Genomic DNA, 21,953 nt, shown 5'->3' with positions numbered 1-21,953 from the left:
GTGGTATCAGGCACTCCCATTGTATCCCTTTTCTCTCCTGTACCCCATGAGCTCTACTCTTCAGTTGAAAGTCCCAGCCTGCCCAGCCGTTCCTTGCAGGAACTGTTCCATGTCACCTTGTCACCCTGCTCTGTATCTCAGGTCTGCTGTCCCTGCTTTTTGAGAGGAAGAGGTCAGACCTGTGGTTTGGATTATGACTAAACAAATTTTTTTTATCTCATTCTCTGTTCTTTTTGACAACAATAGCTTATGTTTGATTTGCATTTTTGAGCACTATTCAATGCTGACAGTGACATTTTTATCGAACAGTCTATTGTAATACTATGATCTTGTTCCTGAGTGACAGTGCTCATCACTTTGCATTGAACCTTGACTATGTTAACAATTTGCACACTAAAGCTGCAACACTAATGACAACATCCTCAAGAACTTATTCTCATGAATGTATTTCACCTTATTCTTCCACAGTTTGTGAAATCCTGCCTCCAGCTCTACCTTAGCTTAGCCCCCAGTTAGGCAAATCACACAAGTCGTTATTTGAATATAGCTTCAGGAATGTTTTTAGATACTGACTAACGTGTTATAAGTGTAGACAAGGTAGTTTAAGGATCCGAGAGGCCAGTCTGTAGGGAGAAGTAATATCTTTCATTACTTCTTGTTCCCAAGGACAGACTGAGGTACTTGCTGTGATGTTTGCTGTGTTGGATGCAAGACTTGTATGTGCCGAAGGTTGGTTGCTTTTTAAAATCTACAAGCTTTATGCCTCTTTAAGTGCTCAGACTGCAAGCTCTTTTAAGCAGGGTCATCGTTGTAGGTTTGCTTGGAATGTATGGTGTATATTTTTGGCTCAGTATGAACAATACCTTAGTAATAATGCCCACTGCTCACTGAGAGAGACAAAATCTTGATTAGGTGTCTTTGGCTCTGGACCTTTGCTATATAGTGAGTGATTCAAGGTGGGCTGTACTTAGCTGAGGGTTTCGAGAGGTGTGGTATGCTTGTGAGAGTTGATACAGTAATTCCAGTGTGGCACAGGACAGGAAGAGGAGTGGGGGGAGAGGTGAGGGAACACCTCAGAAATGCGGAGCAACACCCACAGTAGGATCAGATAATACCTGGCAAATAAACGGAGTGGCAATCATACTGAAGTTGGCACCAAGGGGAAAAAACAGCCTGATGGAAAGTTCATGTAGAGCTACTCGGTCTCAATGGTGAGATCCTTGAGGCAAGGAACATGTCTTTCTGCTCAGCTGTGAAACACTCAGCATGCCTCAGTGTCATAACAACACATGGCCTTTTGTTTTTTTAGGAATACCTGTTTCATTTTGGTGTGTGTTCCTTTCAAAGACCATAGCCTGATCGTATGACTTGTATAGAAGCTACTTGCCTTCTGGTTTTGATTTCTTATTTTTCCTTTTTATGATTACAAATTTCCAAGATGGTGAGATATAACTGGAAGATCTTCTCTCTCCCTTTCCTATCTGAATGATGCTGAAGACAGAGCAGCCTGTTTTTAGCTCGCCCCTTGTATGAAGTCAGTGTGATTCCACCTGCTGTGGGCTGTGTCATTGTTTCTTGGCTTAGGCAGGAAGAGGCACAGGAGACAGGATTCACAGCACATATTCTTATGTTCCGCATGTAATGACCAAGCACGAGCCATCTGCAAGCACAGAGCAAGACTTACTATGCTAGCTTAGACACTTTGTAGTCTAGCATTCACTCTCTTGCAGTATCTGATGCTCTAAGATAAAATAAATAATAGTACTGGGTGAATTCTGTTTGTCATATTTTTTTTCTTCCTTTTGCTTCTTCTGATCTTACGTGGGCTTTGCAGTGGAAACAGCTTCAAGCTGTAGAATTGTGTGTTCCAGCATGGGTACAGTTACAGTTTGTTCTTTTCAGCGAGATGTTAAAGGCCCCTTTTAAATCTGTCTCTTGGATTGTGATAAGTAGATTTTTGGAGATGCTCTTGAGTTTCATTTATTGTTGCACAGCCTGAGGTTATTAGTCATGTTCTCCCAAGTATGGCTGAGCAGATACTCTCACTTCACATGAGGTTGCAGTGCTGGAATTGGGTTGTGTGGTCTTTCCCCTTTCTTCAAAGTTATGACAATTGGAAATTTTTCTTTTGTGCATATACAGGGCCCTGGAAAGGTCTGTCTAGATACTGTTAACCATCTGCTTTGTGTTTCTGAAGTGCTGCATATCCAACTTTTCTTTGCAATCAAATTGGCTCCTGCTCATGTCCCAGGCCTGTAGTCAGTGACTGCTTTTTAGACTCCAGGATTATAACATTGGTCTGGCCATTTGTTCACAAAAAAACATCATGCCATCTCCTAGCCTAAGATGTGTTTGACCGTTCAGCATTTGGATTTCTTTTGTCAATTCCATCTCTCTGAAATGTATGGAATGTTCAAAAAGGTATCTAATCCTTTCTGTTACACTGCCATTGCCAGAGGAACTATGATAAAAACTAAGAAATGCAGAAATGGGCTGAAGGTAACCGGACTGTGTTTTGTTGGTTTGTAGCCCTGATGGCGATGGTGTGATGGCAGAGGCTTTGCTCACCTTCTGGTTCTCCTCCACGGACTCTAGAGAAACATTGCGAGAAAGAGTTGAAAGGATCTTATGGAGGGGCCTGAAAAAATACACTGGGCCCCTGCGAATAAATGTCAGATCTTCTACCATCTCAAGTGAGTATACTGCATCTCTCTCTAAGAGAGCTCTTGCCCTTTTCTGATTGATGGGACTTGGTTTTTCCTTTCTGATGATGGCTGTTACTGAGTCTGAATGACTGGCTTTCTTGCTCATTAAGTTAGAACAAAACAGTGGCAATGTATAAACCCTAAGTCATTTAAATATGTCTTAAATAAGGATTAACAGTGGCTGTTGCTCTGTGGCCTTTCTGTACAGCCTTACCGTCCCTCCAAACTGCCGTACCAGCCTTATCAACCTCTACTCCTGTCAGGGTGAAGAGTAGGAGCCTCAGCACAGTCCTTCAATACACAGCAATACAAATAAACACACTCCCTAGGTCTTTGCTTGTCTGCAAAACCCCAAAGTGCAGAAACTATGCTTGGATAACAGTCTCTGTGGGGAAACAGCAAATGCACTGAAAGAATGATTTGAGGGGTGGGATGGATGGATCCAGACTTCCACTCAGAAATGACCAGGAGCATCCTCTTGTTCTGCCTCTTGGTACTTGAAATGGGCAAGTTGCATTGTGGCAATGCAGTGAAACTCAAATAGAGCTGTCATACACCTATCTTTTCTTGATGGGCCAACCAGTCTTCCTCACTGGAATGGCTCGGGATGATAGGTGACAGCCCTTTGGGCAAAGAATCACCACTTCTCTGTAGTGTTGTTTATACTCTAGAAGGTCCTGTTCAGCAAAGAGCGTGTGTAATTCCTCCTGGATAGAAATAGTGTCTGGGCATCAACCAGAGAGATTAAAAAAAACCCAAAAAATTCTTTGAAAGACAGGTCATGATTTAGTGAATTTTGAAGCTTCAGTTTAATTTGATGCCTTACATAAAGGATAAAATTGGAAGGAGTGCTTGTTAGAAAAGGACTGTGATCCTTCTCTACAAGTTATTTGATTAGCTGCTTTTATTCAGTCTGGTAAATGTGGGAAGTGACTCAAAACTCTGTTTTAGTTGACCTTCAACTGCACCAGGGCTGTTATAATAGTGCACTAGTTGCTAGTTTAAAAAATTAGCTGATACAATTGAATGACAATGTTTTCATTAAACATTTGGTCTCAGTAAAAGATGGCAATCTCTGTGTTAATTTGATGAAGGTGTATGATAAACTTTGTGTTGCTTTTCTTGGCTCTCCCAGCCTAACCATAAGACACTGACTACATAGGTTTACTACTCACTACATGACTTGCATGGTGCAACCGTTCCACGTGACGTGAAGGAACACAAGCAATACCTTGCCATTTCTAGGAGATGGTGACAAAAGGTTCCATTTGGATCTTTGCTAACAGGATTTTGGCAGTGTTCTGAGGCTTAGACAAGTTCCTGTTGCTGCTGTTTAAGAAAACCAGGTTGACTCAAGTGAGGAGTATAGAACAGAGCACTCCTGTGCTTTTGGAGGAGATGGAGGCCTCAGCTTAAGTTTGTCTTCTTCCCCACATCTGAGAGAAGTGACAATTTTCAACAGTTCCTGGAAGGCCAGAGAGGGATCTAGGTTATGCATTTCCCCCTTCTTTCCCCTCCTGAAATATCCTGTACAACATTGGTATTTAAACCAAGGGAAGCTAAGAAGCCCCAGACTTTTCTGTGCTTTGCAGCACCTTTCTAATTTTTGCTTCATAGTAGCTTGAATGGTTTCGCTAACTGGAATCCTTGTGTATCTTGAGGCAATCCCAGAACATTTTCCTAATGGCTTATAAAAAAATAATTAACCTGTTCATTGTAATCACCTTATCAAAAGATTCTAACTTGGGGGCCATGATATAGCTTCGTTTAGCTAAGCATAGCTAACTAGTTGAACAAATCCAGGTCAGGCACTTGTTAACATTGCATGCTAGGAGGGTCTGATAAGGAGAACCTCCTTAAGCCTTTCTCCCAGGATCTAATCATCCTGTTGTTAAATTCGGTGTCTCAACTTGCACTTCACTGAAAAGTATTTGCTTTGGGGATCAGCTCCAACAAACTCCTGCAGATTGGATGCAACACTTGGGATCTCTGGATGCAGTTCAGGGCAGCAGAACAAAACTAAGCAGTCTGCCAGCCCAGGGGTAAAACTTGCTTTGTTACTTCATTCCTGAGGACTGGGAATAATCAGGGGATAAAATCTAAACTGATAGTGTTTTACTAGTTGTTTTGTTTTTTTTTTCAAAAGTAGAGAGAGAAGCTTCATTGTACAGATGTGAAAGAGTAGGAAGTGTGCAAAACTGAACAGAAAAAGCAAAATAATATCGTCTGTGTTTTGTATCATCACTAAACAATAGATGTTCTTTAGATAGGACATTTGCATCAGGGTATCTTCAAATGCATTATTACTGAAGTCTCTGCTTTGTTTTGTAGCTAGGCTTCATAGTCCCCTGGCCAAGGACGGGGGTATCTCCAGACATCCCCTACTGCTATGATAGAAAATGAGAGGTCACGGAGATCTCTGCTCTTGTGTACAAACCCCCCTGGGAACCCAAATATTTTTTCAGTGGAGAATCAAGCAAACTAAGTCCTGTTTTCTCTGAACAGTAGCGCAAGGGCCAGAAAAATGAGATAGCAAAGTTGGGTGACCTGAAAACACCCACGTTAGGGCTTGCTCTTCTACTGGCACTGAAAGAACGTGTTGCAGTTTGACCTTTATATAGTTCTGGCACCAAGGAGGTCTCCTATAAGGCTGAATTTTTTTCCCCAGGGTTTCTTGGTTAGAAGTGGAGTCACCTCACAGCCTGGCTCCCTATTAAACAAAGCGTAAAGCAGCTTGCCAGACTATTTCCCTTTGTTAGGGAGGCTGGAAGCCTCCCAAAATGTATTTTTGGGAATGTACTTCTGATGTCGGAAAGAAGCTGGTTGCAAGATCACTGGCACTGTTCAAAGTGAGTAGGAAGTATTCCCACCAAGGGTTTTGACTGTGAACAATGAGTCATGAATTGGTTTTGATCAACAAGTCAACTGTTATTATTTCTGTTTATCTGGCATCTGAGACTTGCTAAAGCTCCTTACAGATACAAAGTACAGAACCTAGGAGACAGGTTCTCAATTCTTTATTGAGTTGTCTTTGGGAGACACACAGATGAGTGTCTGACCTGGATGACTGAGGAATGTTTCATCTCAAATAACGTATGTCACAGTCTGCTTTTTTGTACCTTACAAGCCGCAACAGCAGCTTGGAGGAGTGGAACAGGACATGCATCTACACATTGGGAAATCAAGTGGAGATCTGACGTTTCCCCACTTGGATGTCATTAGTTTGGCACAAGGTGGTACATTTCAGTGTTTGCAGCTGTCTACAGAGGCTGACTGAAATTAGATGGACTGAAATGTATTATAAAGTTAATATTTTGCAAGGATGTGCTTGTGATGAAGGAACTAATCAGGAAATCATCCTGGCCTGGCTTCCTGCACAACCCAGATAATTTAATTAAATTTCCTCGCTCAATTCTTGTTTTTCCCTTTCTCTGCCTTATGTGCAGAGGTTGCAAGTGATTTGGGCTGCTCCTACTGTAGTGGGACCTTGACTGCAAATGAGGTGTGAGTGTAGGTCAGGAAGAAAAATAATGCTAAAAGCTGTCGAGGTACAGATGTAGGGTGCACGCTACAGAACTGGTACCTAGTTCCCCATGCAGATCCCCCCTTGGGCTGCAGAACACCCAGATGGAGCTGTTGTAAGTATGCTGTGAGGTGTGGACCTCTGTCCATCCTCACAGATGGAATTAATACATGGTTGATGGCAGGGGAGAAGTCATGGATGTGAGGACAGGTCCCATGGACATAAGTCATGAGAGAAGGGCTGGGTGACGGGGACAATTAGAGGTACAAAGTCTTTGTCTTGTCTCTGCCAGGTTACTCTCCCCCGCTGAAGGAATGTGAATTGCATCACCTGTATCTAAGCTGTGTTTTGCTTCGTCCACGGGGGTGCATAACTCTAGGGAGGTAATTCCTGTTGAGAGAGCAGGGAGAATATTGGAAGGTTAGTGGGGAGACATTTTAGGTTGTGTGCGCTACGTAACCACACAAGAGCTTGATCCCAAAGCTCATGTTTTCCCATCTTTAAGGAAACTCCTGCATTTCCTTTTGGGCACAGTTTATGCCACATGACTGAATCTGCTGATCCGAAGGACTGCTCTGATTCTCACCTCACCCCAGAATCTTGGGCCTTCATGGTCTTCATTTAATTAAAGAGTAAAATGTAATTAAAGCAGGTAGAGCTATTCCCACCTCTGTGTGCACTGCAGGGCAGATGCACTCTGTGACATACCTCTCAGCTGCCCAGGTTGGTGACCTGCTGAAACTTGCCGGAGATGCTTTTTTGGCCTCCATGCACCGTTGTTACCTTAGATAATGCTGAGCTAGGTGAGCCCCTGTTTCTGATGCAGCTGAGAATTTTGTAATTCTCTCTGGTTTTGGGGAAGTTGTTATTAAAATGTGGCAGTGGGAAAAAGTTTCCTCTGCTGCATGGTGCATTTCACAAAGCTGTGCTTCAAATGCATGTTGAAGAATGTGGTGTTAGTACTGAAGCACCTGCTTTTTAGATTTTTTTTTTAATGTTTACATTCCTCTCCTCCCTTCATACCCCATTTAAGATAATCTCTACCTTGCCTTCTCTGTGGGGAAACAACAACTTACACAAGCAAGATGTGGGAACTTGATATAATAGAGAATGGAACGTGCAGTTTGCCTTTGAAGCTAGCAGCTATATTATGGCATACAGAGAATCACGGGTGGAAAACTTTACAGAAAGTAAAGTTTCTTGTGGGAATCACCATCTGTGGAAAATGATGTAATTAGATAATGCTGGATCAGATTTTTAAAATAGATTTCTCGTCTTTAGTTTTGCAGCCATCTCCGGCCCTTTCCACACTGAAAATGCATAATATCCCCTAATAATGCATTTGCCTGCCTTGCTTGGGCTACTTCAATATAGTGTCTGCTGCATTTATGTCACTGGGAGTTCTGCTTGTTATTTTCCTTTTAATATAAACACTGGCCTCTGTGGCTAAAGTTAAATGAGACAGTGGACACAAGATTAATTCTTCTGGTGTAGTGACCCTGATATTATTTAGAGACGTGGCAAAGCAAGCACATTTTTCTGTAGGAATCTCTGAATCCCTCAGAGAGAAATGGTTGCTATGAACCTGCAAATGTTTAGATAGTTGCCAAACAGATTCATGGGCTTTGGGCACTGAACTCTCTCAGAAATCCTCTCCCGAACTGGCTATTGCGTATAAACAATTACCAAGATAAAGATGCTTTGCTGCTCTTGCTTACTCCTTGTTTCAATGGATTCCTGTGATTTTAATTTAAACATTAGTTTTATCTTTTAAGTTAGGTAAGCTTTAATTAAATAGCGAGTTCCATTTTACAGGTAGGCAACGCATGTTCAGGTTGAACTTGTTCTTGTTTACAGTGGAAGCCTGAACACTGTTTTCCTAAATGCGGCACAAACAACTATTTTTGCAGCTGTATGTGGTTGGGATGAGATATGACATTTTAATTGTTACTAATTGATGCTTTTTCTTGGTAGTGCAAACAACTAGGGCAACTAGTAAATGAGCAGGGCAGCGAAATTGTCTCTCGTGCCTTACAAGTGATGGCTTCAAGGCAGGGCTTGCAACATGTTGGCTGGCACAGTGCGAGCAGCTATGCTGTTGGCTGGGTGAAAAATGTCAAGCTAGAAACAAATGAAGGCAAGCTCCTCGAGGTAAGCCAGTAAGCAACCTGAGTTTCAGCAGTATCGTGTAACCCAAAGTGCTCCCTGCTTTAGTGGGATCTACTGTGGGCTCGGCTTACCTGAAAATAGTGTCAGTTAGTTCAGGTTTCCAAACACGTACCTGTGTTTGGGATCTTGGTTTTGAGTCCTGGGAATTGTGCCCTTAATTTCACCTGTCCTAAACGGCATGATGGTTCCTGGGTGTGTTGCCAGACAGATGTGCTTTCACCTCTTAAAATCTCCCTTTTCTTTGAGATTTTCTCCGTTCCTGTGGTGTTTTCCTTGGTACCTGTGTTCCAGCTCGTAGTGCAGGATACATGGTCAGGGCACTGTGTCTGGCAGATCTCTACAGCAAAGCGGTGCCCCTACCTGGTGAATACAGCATTGAATTTATTGACTGGCCTCTTTCCTTCAGCGGTGGGTGGGTATGGAGAATACATTGGCTGCATAGTCCTCATATGTTATGAAATATGCCAAAATCCAAAGCTTAAATCCTATTGAAGATTTGCAGTGTGTGTGTGTAAGACTTGTTTCTCCAAATACACACAAGTCGGTCCAGCCAGAACCAATGGGTACATCTCAGAGCAAAATGTTGGCCACATGAGGTGTGCGCTTTTTTTCTTGGTGCCTCATAAAAAGGCGAATAGAGATATAGACAGAACAGCTGCGTGACTCACAGCCAAGCTCTGTGCAGTGAGAACATGCCAGTTGAATTGCTTCCGACACTGCGCTTGAACAAGCTGACTGCTCCTATTGTCTTCTCGATGAGCTTTGCAACATACTCTTGGTGTTAATAATTGACTGCAGGCTTTATAATTAGACATTATGAGGTAAATGTCTCTCCACCCAGAGAGGAGCTAAAAAAACATTATTATCAATATTGCACTTGAAGGCAAAAGGTGCTCTTTCGTTGTTTATTACATCTGTTGGTTTCTTAACCAGTTTCCAGCAATAAAATATTAGCATGACCCAAATGCTGCTGTGGTTCTGAAGGCTATCTGAATTTCTAGGAAAACACTGGATGCTTGTCATAGTTGAAATAAACAAGTAGGGCCAGATTTTTCAGAGCACTTCTTGCCAATCTAAACATATAGGTGAAACGGCCAAATCCTTTGCGCAGCTCAGCACCCTTTTTTTTTTTTTCCTCCTTCTCACTTTGTAACTTACCAGTCATGTTTACACTGCCGCCGAATCCCTCTGCTGGCCTAGCTTTTACTGTCTGGTACTGTTACAGTTTGATGTCAGGGATCTTGGCAACAGCTGACTATATTATCCATGGAAATTCATAGAATACAACCAACATTCCTGAAACGCAGAAGTACCTGTACTTCACGGTTTTCTCCTTCTTGCAGAGGAACTGAGAAAATACAAGTGAGTGTTTTTACCGTAAGGGCACCTGACAAGCTGTTGCTTGCCCACCAGTAAACCTTATTTATCTTTATTATGTGAACAGTTCCTGTTTACAGTGAATAAGACTGTGTTGCTATATAAGTGTCCAATTATAACTCATCTCCCATTCTTACAAAATAAAGCATCATTTGTGTGTGCATACAGCAGTTCTAGCACTGCCTTTCCTCTGTAACGCTCCCTGCAGACAAGCTGGACGTGCACAGGAGTTCTGTTTGTTTCCTTTTCTATCATAATCTGCTTAAGGTCATATTAAGAAACGAATGAGTACATGTCTAGAAATGGTGGATTGCAACCATGCAACTCACCCTGCATACCAGGAGGAGAGTCAAGCCCACAAGAAAAACACAAGTGATATGGGCACAATAGGTGACAAGGATGAGCCAGAGCCCTTTGCATTCAAAAGAGACTCCTCCTGGCTAGGTGTGGTTTGGGATCAAATTTAGGATATTATTCTGTGTAGCTGCAAACAGAAGAGAAAAATAAAGTGGGTAAGGACGGGGATCTGCCACAAAATGTGAAGGTGTGGATGCTGTACAGGAATCACTAGATAATTCAAAAATTGTACTGAAAGTGTGATTTTTTTTTTTTTTAAATTTTGTTTTGACTGCTGGCAACTCTAGTAACTAGATAATTCAAAAATTGTACTGAAAGCGTGATTTTTTTTTTTTAATTTTGTTTTGACTGCTGGCAACTAAAATGGTAGCTCTAGTAAAAATAGCATTTTGGAAGAAGGGGGATAGACTTATACCTTGAGCCAATGCTTGTTATTGTCAGCGTGAGTGTATTGTATTGTCCATCAGCATGTAAATTAAAGGGGGGAATATTGCTAGACCCTGCTGTGCCATGCAATAAATTGCTATTAACTGTCTCTTTTAGTATTAATAGTGTCCCAGACACCCCGTTGTGATAGGAGATAGGAGAAAGCAGAGTGAGCCACGGCTATCGTAAGCTGTCATTGGCGCTGTGAAGTCAGTGCTTTCCGGTCTTGAAGAGGGCACAGAGTGAGTACTGGATCTCTTCTGGCCCTCGCTCTGGTATAAAATGTGTCCAGCTGATTTTTTACAAAAAAGGAACTTCAAAACTTTTCGCTGTAAAAATTTCTCCCCAAGAAAATTGTGTATCTTGAGTACTACAGGGCTTGTTTTGTCTGGATGCCCCTCTGGAAACATCAGGGTCCAGTAGGATGGGGGAGGCCCTGTGCCTGGTCCTCAGAGGATAGCGGCTGGCTGGAGAAGAGCGAGCAGCACTGCAGGGTGCCAGAGCAAGGATGTGACCCAATATGAGCTACACCGGTTTCTCTAGCAGCCCCCCTCAGCCCTCGCTCCTGTGGTGCCCTGCACTCAATAGCTGCTGGGTGGGATGACCGTGCAGATGAGAAACCTTGTCCTGTCCTGGCCTTACCCTGACTGTTTGTTTGTTTCAGATTTGGAGACGAAAAGAGCAGAAGCCCTCTTCAATGACAGTAAGTGAGGGCTTTTTAAGCCTGGGAAATCTCCAATTGTTTTAATTAGCATTAATAGTCTCCAAGTATTTTTTCCTGGCCCTTAAAAGCTTTTTCTCATTCTCCTGTCTAATGAATGTGACCTTATACTACACACAGGTGAGCAATGTGCTTAGAAATCCTGCTCAGTCAAGGGGAAGCCTTTTGTTCCTGTCTTCTGGGATATTTAGGAAAACTCGTCACTGGCTTGAAAATAGTGTTGATGGGGTGAAAATCTCTTTCTAGGAAAAGTCTACCCTTACTGCTGAGTTCCCTGGTCAGGTTTTTTTTTGTTTTTTTTGTTTTGTTGGGGTTTTTTTTTGCAGTGAGATGTTCTTTCTGTCAGAAACATCAGGAATTCTGTGAGAATGATGAGAAAAGAGCAAGTGCCGAGGGTGCTATAGAAATGCCCAGGGTTGGGCAGGGGGGGAGCCACTGCTGCTTAGGTGCCTATGGCGCACTCCTGCCTCCAGCAGTGCTGGTGTGGAAGGTGGAGGGTGCATCTTATAGATTCTGCTGTCTAGGAAACTGAGGACTGAGCGAGTGAGGGCTGAGCGCTGTAATGTTCAGGATGCTTGTTTATCTACTAGCCTGATCCAGGTGCTGTTGGTACCCTGAGAGGTTTTACACCGTGTCTGCTTAATTGGGTATTTGGACACACAGAGACTAAGCCATGCTTCTACATGAAAGCTACGACATCTCCGATGGCTTTTAGGGGTACAAAGTAAAATTGAGTGAGCGTGGAGGACTTCCAGTAAATAAAGGAACTTAATTGCTTGGGCTAGTTGACTGCTTTAACATCAGGCACAGCAGCTAGCTGAACGTGTGCTATAATGTGCTAAAGGCCGGCGAGTCCTTATCAGGGATTGAGTGCATTCTATATTTGAGCAGATTATAGTTAGAAGCAATCTCTATTTATAATAGAGTAAAACATGTATTTAAATAGAATACTTTGTCAAGTCTAATCCTGCCTGCACAGGGCAGATGCCCTGTCCTCTGTCTCCCTGATGTAAAGTATTAAAACTGCATCTTGGAGCAGTGACTGCAGAATCTCTCTAATAGATGCTTGTTGTGGATTCTGTAGCATAACAATTCATCTCCACCTTGTTGCCCGTTGTTTTCCTGTACATGTCCTGAGCGATGAGGTTTACACCTGTCTGTGCACCAGCACGTTGTTCAATTGGTGCTTTAAGGATGGCAGCCTAGCAGAGACCTCTGACACAGCCTGCAAGTGAGGAGTGCCCCAAAAACTGGTAGGATTGGGCATGTGCAGAAAAGTTTGGAATAATGGCTTTCTGCGTGCTCTCAGAAATTGGGAATATGTCATTTTCTTTAGTGTGCACTGGAAGGAAGGAAGGACCACAAGGAAATATAGAAGTTACATCGGACGGTGATTATAATGAAAATGTTCCGGATTTTGGAATGGCTAGTAGCACAGAATTGTTCCTTATGGAATTATAAGGCATTACGATCTGTCTGTTCAAGGTATTGCTGCAGGGGTTGAGTTAGTTTGTTTTAGAGATGTTTTTAAGCTTTCAGAGAAGGAAGTCAGCTTGTTTGCAGATGTAATAGTTATAAAAAGCCATCTTTGTTTGCAATTTGTGTTTCTTTTAACTCTGGGAAGATTTGCTCAGTTCCTTAGCAGCAGGCTGTCAAGTAATGGAAGATTAAAGCACATCACTTTTTGGGTCATTTTAGGTACTGGTGTTCTGGGGCTCTGATGGAACTGTGAGTTTTTCCCTGTGTTTTGAACACAGACTGCTCAGGTGGTTGATAGGATTGTGCAGTTTTAGGACCAGTAATTAAGGATTACCAATAGCTGTCAAGAGGGAGACATGCTAGTGCAGACAGTCTTATTATAGTATCTTTTCCAGCTTTCCTTTCATGTGGAAAGTTTTGGACAAGTAACTGTATCTTTAGATGTCACTGATTTCCTTCATTGTGGTTTTAAATCTCAGGACAGGGCAGACTCTGCACTGAGCACATGACGTTCTCAATATTGCATGACTTCTTTTTTTTTTATTTTTTCAAATTTATGAACAGCTTTCAATCTGCTGTGTTATTGCTGCTGCTTTTGAATATGAGGTACAGTTAACGTAACCTTGTGCAGAACCTAGCAGGAAGGGGCAGAGGTTACACTCTGCATGACTCCAGCATTTCGCTTCTGAGGACTTCAAGGGCCCTGGGGCTGGCAGCTCTTCAGTGACGTACTGCCGATTTCTCCTTTGTCCCCTTCTGGGTCACTGTCTGCGGGAGACAGGCAGTGCAATGGTTTGGATTGTGTTGTCAATATGCAAATAATTCTTAGCTCTGTCTCTTTTTCAATGGATTGGGATAGTCCTGTCTGTCAACTTTCCTAATGTCTAGCTGAAATCGGGGCCTGGATGAAAACTAGTGGGTCTTGGTCCAGGTAAGATGGATTTGGTGCTGTTGGAATGGGAGAAGACAGCTGAAGCAGCTCTGACCCTGGAGGAAGTTTCTAAAGCTACTGGGGAGCTTCAGCTGCTCCTGAATATCCTGAGTTTAGTGGCTGAAACCATGGATATTTTAATTTCTCTCTGGGATTGGAGGATAATCCTTTTTGTCATGGATGCACACCATGCTGGAGGTATCCATGCCTTTGTTGTCTCTGGCTTGGATGAGTGTGATGCTCTTTGCCTGAAGTGGCTCTCCAGGTCCCCTTGCAGACTGCTGTTTGTGCAATGCATGGTTCCCTGTTTCCAGGTGACATCTTGGTGATATAATCTGCATGCATGTGTGGTAAAAACCCATGGCTTGGATCGTTCCCGTCTTACATTTTGTCTTGTTTATGTTTTATCCTAATGACAACCCAGGACATTACAGTTAGCAATCCCTGTATTTGGGAATGGTCCTGGGTGTATGGTGAAGGGTTTTGATTCTTGATTTGGGCTGCTCACGCAGCAAAGCCTGAATGGCTGACCATCATGGCTTTCCATAATAGTCAGCTGTTCATTCAGGCTTGACACAGAATGGGTTGTGCATGAGGATATCTGATTTGAGGGGCTGGTGGAAGGTATGTTTTCTTGTTGATGTTAATACTGCTACAGAACCTAAGTGGTGTGTAAATGTACATGTTTTCACAGCCATGGGCAGGCGTGTTTGCTAAACAGAAGAATAGCTAATATGATCTCTCTCCTTTTTGACAGTTTGTGGGTTACGGCAGAACAGATCAGTCAAGTCAGTGGCAAAATCATCATCATTGCGAATAGTTGGTGGATTATCTTCTGCAGAGACTGGGGACTGGCCATGGCAAGCTAGCTTGCAGCACAATAATATCCACCGCTGTGGTGCAACACTCATCAGCAATACGTGGCTTGTATCTGCGGCGCACTGCTTCAGAGAGTAAGTTTCCAGTTTAGAGACAATCTGCAGCAGAATGTGGCCTACGTGCATCGGGTTGTATGGCTTTCCAGATTTGTACCACACCCCTGACTCTTTCCAGGGGAACAATTTTCTGCCTCGGAGGAGAAAAGTCAGGGTTGAGCAGACCCATCACTGGTATGTTTCAATAAGAAATTAAAGACTGACTCTTTGGAGCAGAACTGGCAATTGTACAGGTGGAAATCAATAGTCATTTGGCATATTCAGCAAAGAAGAGCAGAAAAAGTAATGTGACTGAATGGCAGAATATTTGTTTCGTCCTGCACAAAATGTTTCTAAAGGTGCTCCTTTGTGTCACAGCTAGGTTGCTGCTGCTGCAGGCTGCTACCAGAAGTTACAACCCGACGTTCCTACCCCTCCATTCAGCCATGCTCTCAGGGCACTTTTCTGTTTCAAGTGTGGCAGCTGTGAAGCTGCAGGGGATGTAAGATGGAACAGCTGGTTGAACATATCGTTAACAGGCAAAAAGAGAGATGGAGATGAGGAGTTTTCTAGCAGAAGAGCTTTTTCATCTCATTACACCCTGTGGCCGCACAATGGCTAGATCAGGGACAAGGAGCAGGCGGGGAGTATGAGACCGTGGTGGAGGAGGGAATGCAGGATTGCTCTCTTCTAGCAGCAGTGTGCAATTATGTGGGACACAGTATTGTGGAAAGTGATGGATGCCTTAAGAATCTAGTAGGGAGCTGGCTTAAAGGAGCTTTACAATAAAGGTGCTTACCACGTTTGAAGTCCTGAATACTTTTATTTAGATCTAAATACTTACAGCACTCTTATCTTTTTCAGCATGAGTCACCCTCAGAAGTGGACTGCTACTTTTGGAGCTCTTTTGAAGCCACCAAGCTTGAAACGATCAATCAAGACTATTATTGTTCATGAAAAGTACCACTACCCAGAACACGATTACGACATTGCACTTGTGCAGCTCTCTAAACAAGTTGAGTTTACGAGTAGCATACACCGTGTCTGTCTGCCAGAGCCATCTCAGACTTTTCCGTACAATATTTTTGCTGTCATCACAGGCTGGGGAGCACTTACCAATGACGGTGAGTCCTGAGTCTACCAGGTGACCCACACGTTACATGAGCAGTGGCTCTGGTCTGCTACTGAACTGATGCCACTTGTGTAGCCTTGTGCTGTATGGCAGCATGCCTAATTGTTTGTCTATAAGCAACAGGTTTGTTTAATTGTGAGCAGCAGTTTCTTGCTCCAAAATTAGACTGGACAAAGAGCTACAATCCACTGAAGCAGGAAACAGAAAGAAGACTGTCCTCTTTTTCCAGCCTTTCCATTTCACATTGTAAACTCTTAATACAAGTAACCTAGCCAGAAGCTACAGGTAACTCTGCAAGCTTCCAGGAAAATGTGGAGAGTGAGCTGCAGATGGTGACTTACCCACGCTCACACTCTTATCAGGCCATGTTGGGAGTAGATTTAGCAATCGAACAAAGATATTTTTATTTCGTATTGCCTGCCCAGTCACTAGGTAATTTGCGTTCCATGGTATTGTATGGAACAGCTATAAAATAAATGATGTTACACTTTAGGCACTGTGTACCATGCAATCATTGCTTCTCTTCCTGGTTCAGCTCCAAAGAGAGACTGAGTGTGTGAGCATTGTCCTCATAAGGACCTAATCTAGAGAGAGCAGCAAGCAAATCCTCCACGTTCAACCAAGATAAGCTGGTCCTCCATAAGAGAACATTAAATGTGCTTCCCGTATCTTCATTCCTGCAAAGTAATGCTGTTGATAAATACACAAATTTTTTTCAACTCAGGTCCAGCTCCAAATGCTCTCCAGGAAGCAACAGTGAAACTTATCGACTCAAAAACTTGCAACAGAAAAGAAGTGTATGATGGGGACATAACACCCAGGATGTTGTGTGCTGGATACTTGGAAGGAGGAGTAGATGCTTGTCAGGTAACTGTAGCTGAAAATTAGAAAAAAAGCCCTATTTTAATGCTGACTCCAAAAATTTAATATTAGTCCTTTAAATAGGCTCCATTCAAGGATGTAAGATGAAGGAGCAGTTAGTACGCATCATTTAGTACATAAAACCCATGCTAAGAGAGCTAAATTGGTATAATATTCAGAATAGCATGAAATGAAGTTCTTATTCTTTAACTCAGAATAGATGCTACATGCCCATTGGCTTTTCATAATTTCTTGTGTGAAATCTAAGTAACAATTTGTTTGCAAAGTGGTATGACAAGACATTGACAGAGATAGTGAATGCTGAAATTCTAAACAGGAGCTAAAAATTACATGTCTCAAGTAGCCAAGAGCAGACATCTGAACAGCTGCGAAGGAAGAAGTTTAAGAATGTAGCAATTAAGTTGCCAGCAAAAAATGCACAATCACTCATTGAAATTAAATTCTGAACTGAATCATCTCTGCTATGATATCCTGGTAACAGACTTGGATCAGTGGAAGGAAAACTGTCTGAAACAATAAAGAAATCTGTAAGGAAACCAGGTCTAAATTGAACACTAAGGATACATGTGCGGTACAGATTGGGAAATGTTGCAAGGGAACGTTCATGTTCAAATGAAAATATTCTCATAATGATAACTTTGGAAAAAGTGATTTCTATTAATGCTTTTTATAAAGAATGTATTCATAAGTGCTGGTTCAAAACAGACCCTTTCCCGAATCCCAGTCATACAGATTTATGCCCAAAGCAAAACTCCTTGCAGAATGAGTCTGGGAGGCTCAATCCCTCTGTTCCAGTCTGCCTGGGCATTGAAGAGACCTGAAGAGAAGGGTGGCACTGCTGTTTATTTCAGTAAGGCGTTTTGGGGGAAGATGGGGAATTTGGTCTGTTGGGTGAGGATTGCCTTTCAGCCTGTCAGGTTTCCAGTTTATTATTTCCATATAATTCAGCCTTTGAGAGTGGCTAACATCTTAAGGAGATTCTATCTAATTAGAAGACCAAATTCCTGATGAAATCTTTTTTGAAATGTTATTGCTGCAAGTGACTAAAATAATTTGTTGAAAGGATAGTGGTTACTGTAAAAAGCCAAATCAAACCAAAAAGTTCCTGTTGGCTTAGATTGCTACATATATTTGTGTTTCCCTATTTTGTACAGGGGGAGGACAAGGCAGGTGGGGCACAGTGTTTCACAAAACAGAAGAGAAGTTTGTTTTGTTTTCTTTTTCAAATGAGTTAGGATACTGTAAAACTCCAGAAGACAGGTCAGGGGGTCAAGTTTCAGAAACAGCCTGGTTTCTGCACAAATGGCAGCTCTTGAAATACTGCTTGCTTTCTTCTCTTATTGGACACCTTCCTGTCTCTGAAGAGAATTCTATTTTCCCTTCTGATCAATTAAATCTTTTTTTTCCTCTCCTCTTTCTCTAGGGTGACTCTGGGGGACCGCTGGTTACTCCAGACTCTAGGCTGATGTGGTACCTGGTGGGAATAGTGAGCTGGGGAGACGAATGTGCCAAACCAAACAAACCTGGAGTTTACACGCGAGTGACTTATTTCCGTGATTGGATTACCTCAAAAACCGGCATCTAATTCCAAAACCAAAATGGATTTAACTCCATAGACTACATGTAACTCGTATTTTTCTGTAATTCTGAAAGATTATTTTTTTAGTATATATATTCCTATGTAGTTTTGGTTGAAGCAACTTTTGCCTGCAGCAAGTGCTATCTTTGCTGTCATAGATCCTAACCCCTTGTGAATTTATACTAAACATATGAGATTGCCTGCCTCATCTGTGAGCCTCAAAACATTCTCACTTGTCAAAAATTACGAACTAACATCGTTAAACTAACATTTGAAAGCTACCAATTCACCTGCTTTATAAATAGAAACATTTTCCAGGAAAAAGAAGACACTTTTCTTCAGACACAGCTGAGGTCTGAAGCTGAACATTCTTCCTCCAGTGAAGCAAATGCTGTCACAGCTGTGTTTCTAGCAAAACGAACCCTTGATTATTATTCTTGTTAGAAACTGTCGTCTGCACAGACTGCAGCCGAGACCCGGGATGCTCACCCTGCTTGGTGCTCTTGATAACAGCTAACAGTGGATCAGCCAGGACTGAGGGCAGGTCCTAGCTAAGGAAAATGAGGGTTTCTGTGCCTGCAGTAAGTTGGAAGGCAAATGAGAAAAGCTTGATGATGTTCTTCTGAAGCACATTTGTAAGAGAAAATTTTTGGTGGATTCTCTGAAGTTTAAGTTAGTTGAAACTGCTATTGTGGAAGTTCTTTATCACGGCACTGTGGTGCTACCTCTGGGACAATTCCCTTCTAGACCTGTTCAATTCACAGTATGCTTAAGATACAGAAACATAAGCTCTACCAAATTTGTTTATAATAAGTGTATCCCTACGAACAAACTCGGAAGGAAACCCAGCATTTAAATTTCTGCTAAAAGAAAAATAAATATTTGCCACAAACTGAGAACTACCTATTCCATTCAAGAAATTGTGCTTTTCCAAGGGCATGCCAGCCAGCCAAAACCATCTCACTACAAAGAAAGCAAATAGCGATGAACTGTCTTGCTTCACTGATGGGTTCATCTATGCCATGATACTGTCTTATGAGGCTGAAGAGGAATTTAATATCAAAGAATGGTCCAGATAAGAACTTCAGAGTAAATGCAATTCCTTATACACGGATCAAGCACTTTTCCTACCTCTGTGCATGATGTCTCATGGATTGCTGGTGGAAGGGGGTCCAGGGATATGACTGTTACTGTCCCCTAGAGCCCAGGCCTTCAATACGAGGATCCAAATTGTCCCTCCAGTACTGTCTCCTTCTGCAGGCTCTGGATGACCACCCGAGTGCTTAGGCTGTGAATGCAGGACTTGCAGGAGGCTGTATGAGACATGAAAGAAGCTGCAAGCCCCACAGCTGAACCTACTACAGCTCAATACCTCTCTAAAGCATTCTGCCTCCCCTTCTGCTCAGGATTGGGTCTCTCCTCAGCCTTCCTAGTGTGCAAGCTCTCCAATAGTTGGCATCCCTGGGAATGAGATGCTCATCATTTCTTGAAAACTCACACCCTGAATTAGAAGTCTACATGTGGATGGAAAAGCCTATGTTTAAGCCTCAGTGGTGGAGGAGGTGGTTGTCTTATTATTAGGCTCCTTCCCATCCTTATATATATTTTTGAACGTCAGTAAAAGACAAGATGCCTTATCTCAGAAAGAAATTACTGAAGGTTTTAGTTTAGTTTGGGTTTTGAAATAGTGGTATGTTTATTCTGATTTTCCATGTCCATTAAAAAATGAAAAGGATCTTGGGACAGTTAGGAGGATAGTTAGATGCAGCAAATCCATTTCTTTAATTTATTGATGAAGTTTGTAATTTATGCACTTTTGAGTTGCTGCTATTTTTCAACTAAGAATTTACTCTGGGCCAGGTTCAGTTACGAAACAGAAACTTCATGGAGTTTTGGATTAGGTCACCTGGAAACACTTAACTTCTAGTGTTCAGGTCCCCCTTTTTTGAAGGCATCCTTTGGAACAAAAAATTACATCTAGTTTTTTGTGCCTCTTATTGCTTTGAAGGTGAAAATCATGACAAGTGTCCTTCCTTATTATCAACTGATGAATTGCAATTGAAAGAGAAGAGTAGTTCACTTTCAGAGATAGCTAAGGCTTTGTTTTGTACTTGAATCCATCTTTTTGCCTACAAAATGGAGGGGCAACAATAAGGGGATGAGGCCCAGATTAGATACAACCCCTATAAACTGGTTCCTACCTCACACTGCAAGTAACATGCATATATAATACCTTTAAAACGAGAAAGGCAGCCTTTATTTCAGATTTTCTCATGAGAGGCCGAACAGCCAAGAGGCATGTGGGAGAATGTCTACCTTACTCAGGGAGTCCTGAGCCAGCCAGATGCATTTTTCTTCACAAATGCTTTAGCAAACTGTCTGGCCTGGGTTTGTCTTATACTCTGTGTCAGTGTTTTATTTATGAAGACTCTAGAATACTTTTCAGTCCTAGAATAAAGCAAAGAGAATATTCTGTGATTAAAGAAAAGATTTTTAAAAGCCTTTTATTATTGTTGATGTTAAGATTTAGCAAGGATTCAAACAATATAAAGGGTAATATGTTTCATAACATTAAAAGTATTTAAAAACATTTGCTCCTTTTTGTCTTGTTTTGATAATAACAATCAAGGTAAAAATTGTGTATGATTCAAAGTAGACTAATCTTCGTTGTTTTGATGTAAGACCATTCTAAAGCTGCAGTGCTCTCTGTTCATTGCCCACTCCAGGAGTTTTGTCTTTCACAGTGGTTGGAGCTTTACAGATCTTCCAGCAAAGACAAAGTGGGATATCTGTCTTTCTAAAATACTTAAAGGTGAATTTCAGGTAAGCGAGCTGTATGCAAATTTGAGAATGGATCTGAAACTTCATCTGAGAATCACCCACCTTGCTTCTGGCCTTGGAAAAACTTCTTCTTTTGGCACTCAGCTGTTCAGACCTCTACGCTGCTGACTTACCAGTTCTCCTGAGATTTCCCAGGCAGATTCACAGCATCAAGAAATGTGTTCCAAACTTCTGGCCATTCAGATCAGGTTGTTTGAGGCTCACCCAATACTAATTTTCAGCCTGGAGTGCAAGTAGGTAAGAAATAAAAGGCTGATTGCACAAGGCCTAATCATGTGAGGAGGTCTGGATGAATGACATCAAGCCGTCACTGGGATTCCTTGTGTAAGTAAAGACTGTAGAAACTCCACTTCTGTATCTGCTGCTCCTGTTAACAAATTAGAAGAGCTGAGAGCCAAAAGTTATTATTTAACCCAACAAATATTTATCTTTCAGCTTGCAGCCTGTGTTAGAGATGCACGTGCCTGGAAAAGCTGGCTCTTGGTTTTGGAAATGTAGTCATGCGTGTGCCAGTGTGGAGTCAGCTTAGGTAACCGGTGCCTTTGTTTATCTGGATCAGGATTTTAAGAATGTTGTTAACATGGTTTCTAGGAAGGTGTCGCTTGCTAGAGCAGCCTTAAGTGGAGTTGGGAATGTTAGTTATTGTTTGATTTATTTAATCAGATTTACTAAGAGTTTACAATTTCATGTATTTTTAAAAGAGGAGGTTATGTGGAAAAAGAAAATTCAGATGGCTCCAGATGTTTCAAATTTTGCAGTCTTGGAAAATTAGAGCAAAACCTGTATGTGTTTTGATTTGGTACCATCAACCTAGAGGACTCCTGAGTGGATCTGCTGCTAGTTGATGCATTTGGGAACCAGTTTCTTTGGCTTCTGGGGTAAACAGGATCTATCCGGTTTTATTTTTTACTTTATCT

The 21,953-nt window shown here is 42.0% G+C and overlaps 1 protein-coding gene across 1 annotated transcript in view; it reads left to right on the top strand.

Moving 5' to 3' along the window:
- Window positions 1-18,201, top strand: part of LOC104465584 (transmembrane protease serine 11F-like) — a 36,061-nt gene extending 17,860 nt beyond the window's left edge. Inside the window, exons 5-12 of the mRNA XM_010078689.1 lie at window positions 2,530-2,693; window positions 8,689-8,805; window positions 10,042-10,218; window positions 11,222-11,260; window positions 14,446-14,641; window positions 15,467-15,726; window positions 16,459-16,601; window positions 18,040-18,201. Coding sequence (XP_010076991.1) covers window positions 2,530-2,693; window positions 8,689-8,805; window positions 10,042-10,218; window positions 11,222-11,260; window positions 14,446-14,641; window positions 15,467-15,726; window positions 16,459-16,601; window positions 18,040-18,201 — 1,258 coding nt within the window. The remainder of the gene's footprint in view (window positions 1-2,529; window positions 2,694-8,688; window positions 8,806-10,041; window positions 10,219-11,221; window positions 11,261-14,445; window positions 14,642-15,466; window positions 15,727-16,458; window positions 16,602-18,039) is intronic.
- Window positions 18,202-21,953: the final 3,752 nt, after the last annotated feature.

The sequence above is a fragment of the Pterocles gutturalis genome, unplaced genomic scaffold, assembly GCF_000699245.1.
Source record: "Pterocles gutturalis isolate BGI_N339 unplaced genomic scaffold, ASM69924v1 scaffold12478, whole genome shotgun sequence".
Taxonomy (NCBI): Eukaryota; Metazoa; Chordata; class Aves; order Pterocliformes; family Pteroclidae; genus Pterocles; species Pterocles gutturalis.
The sequence above is the reverse complement of the archived record's forward strand: the minus strand, read 5'-3'. Positions and strand labels throughout refer to the sequence as shown.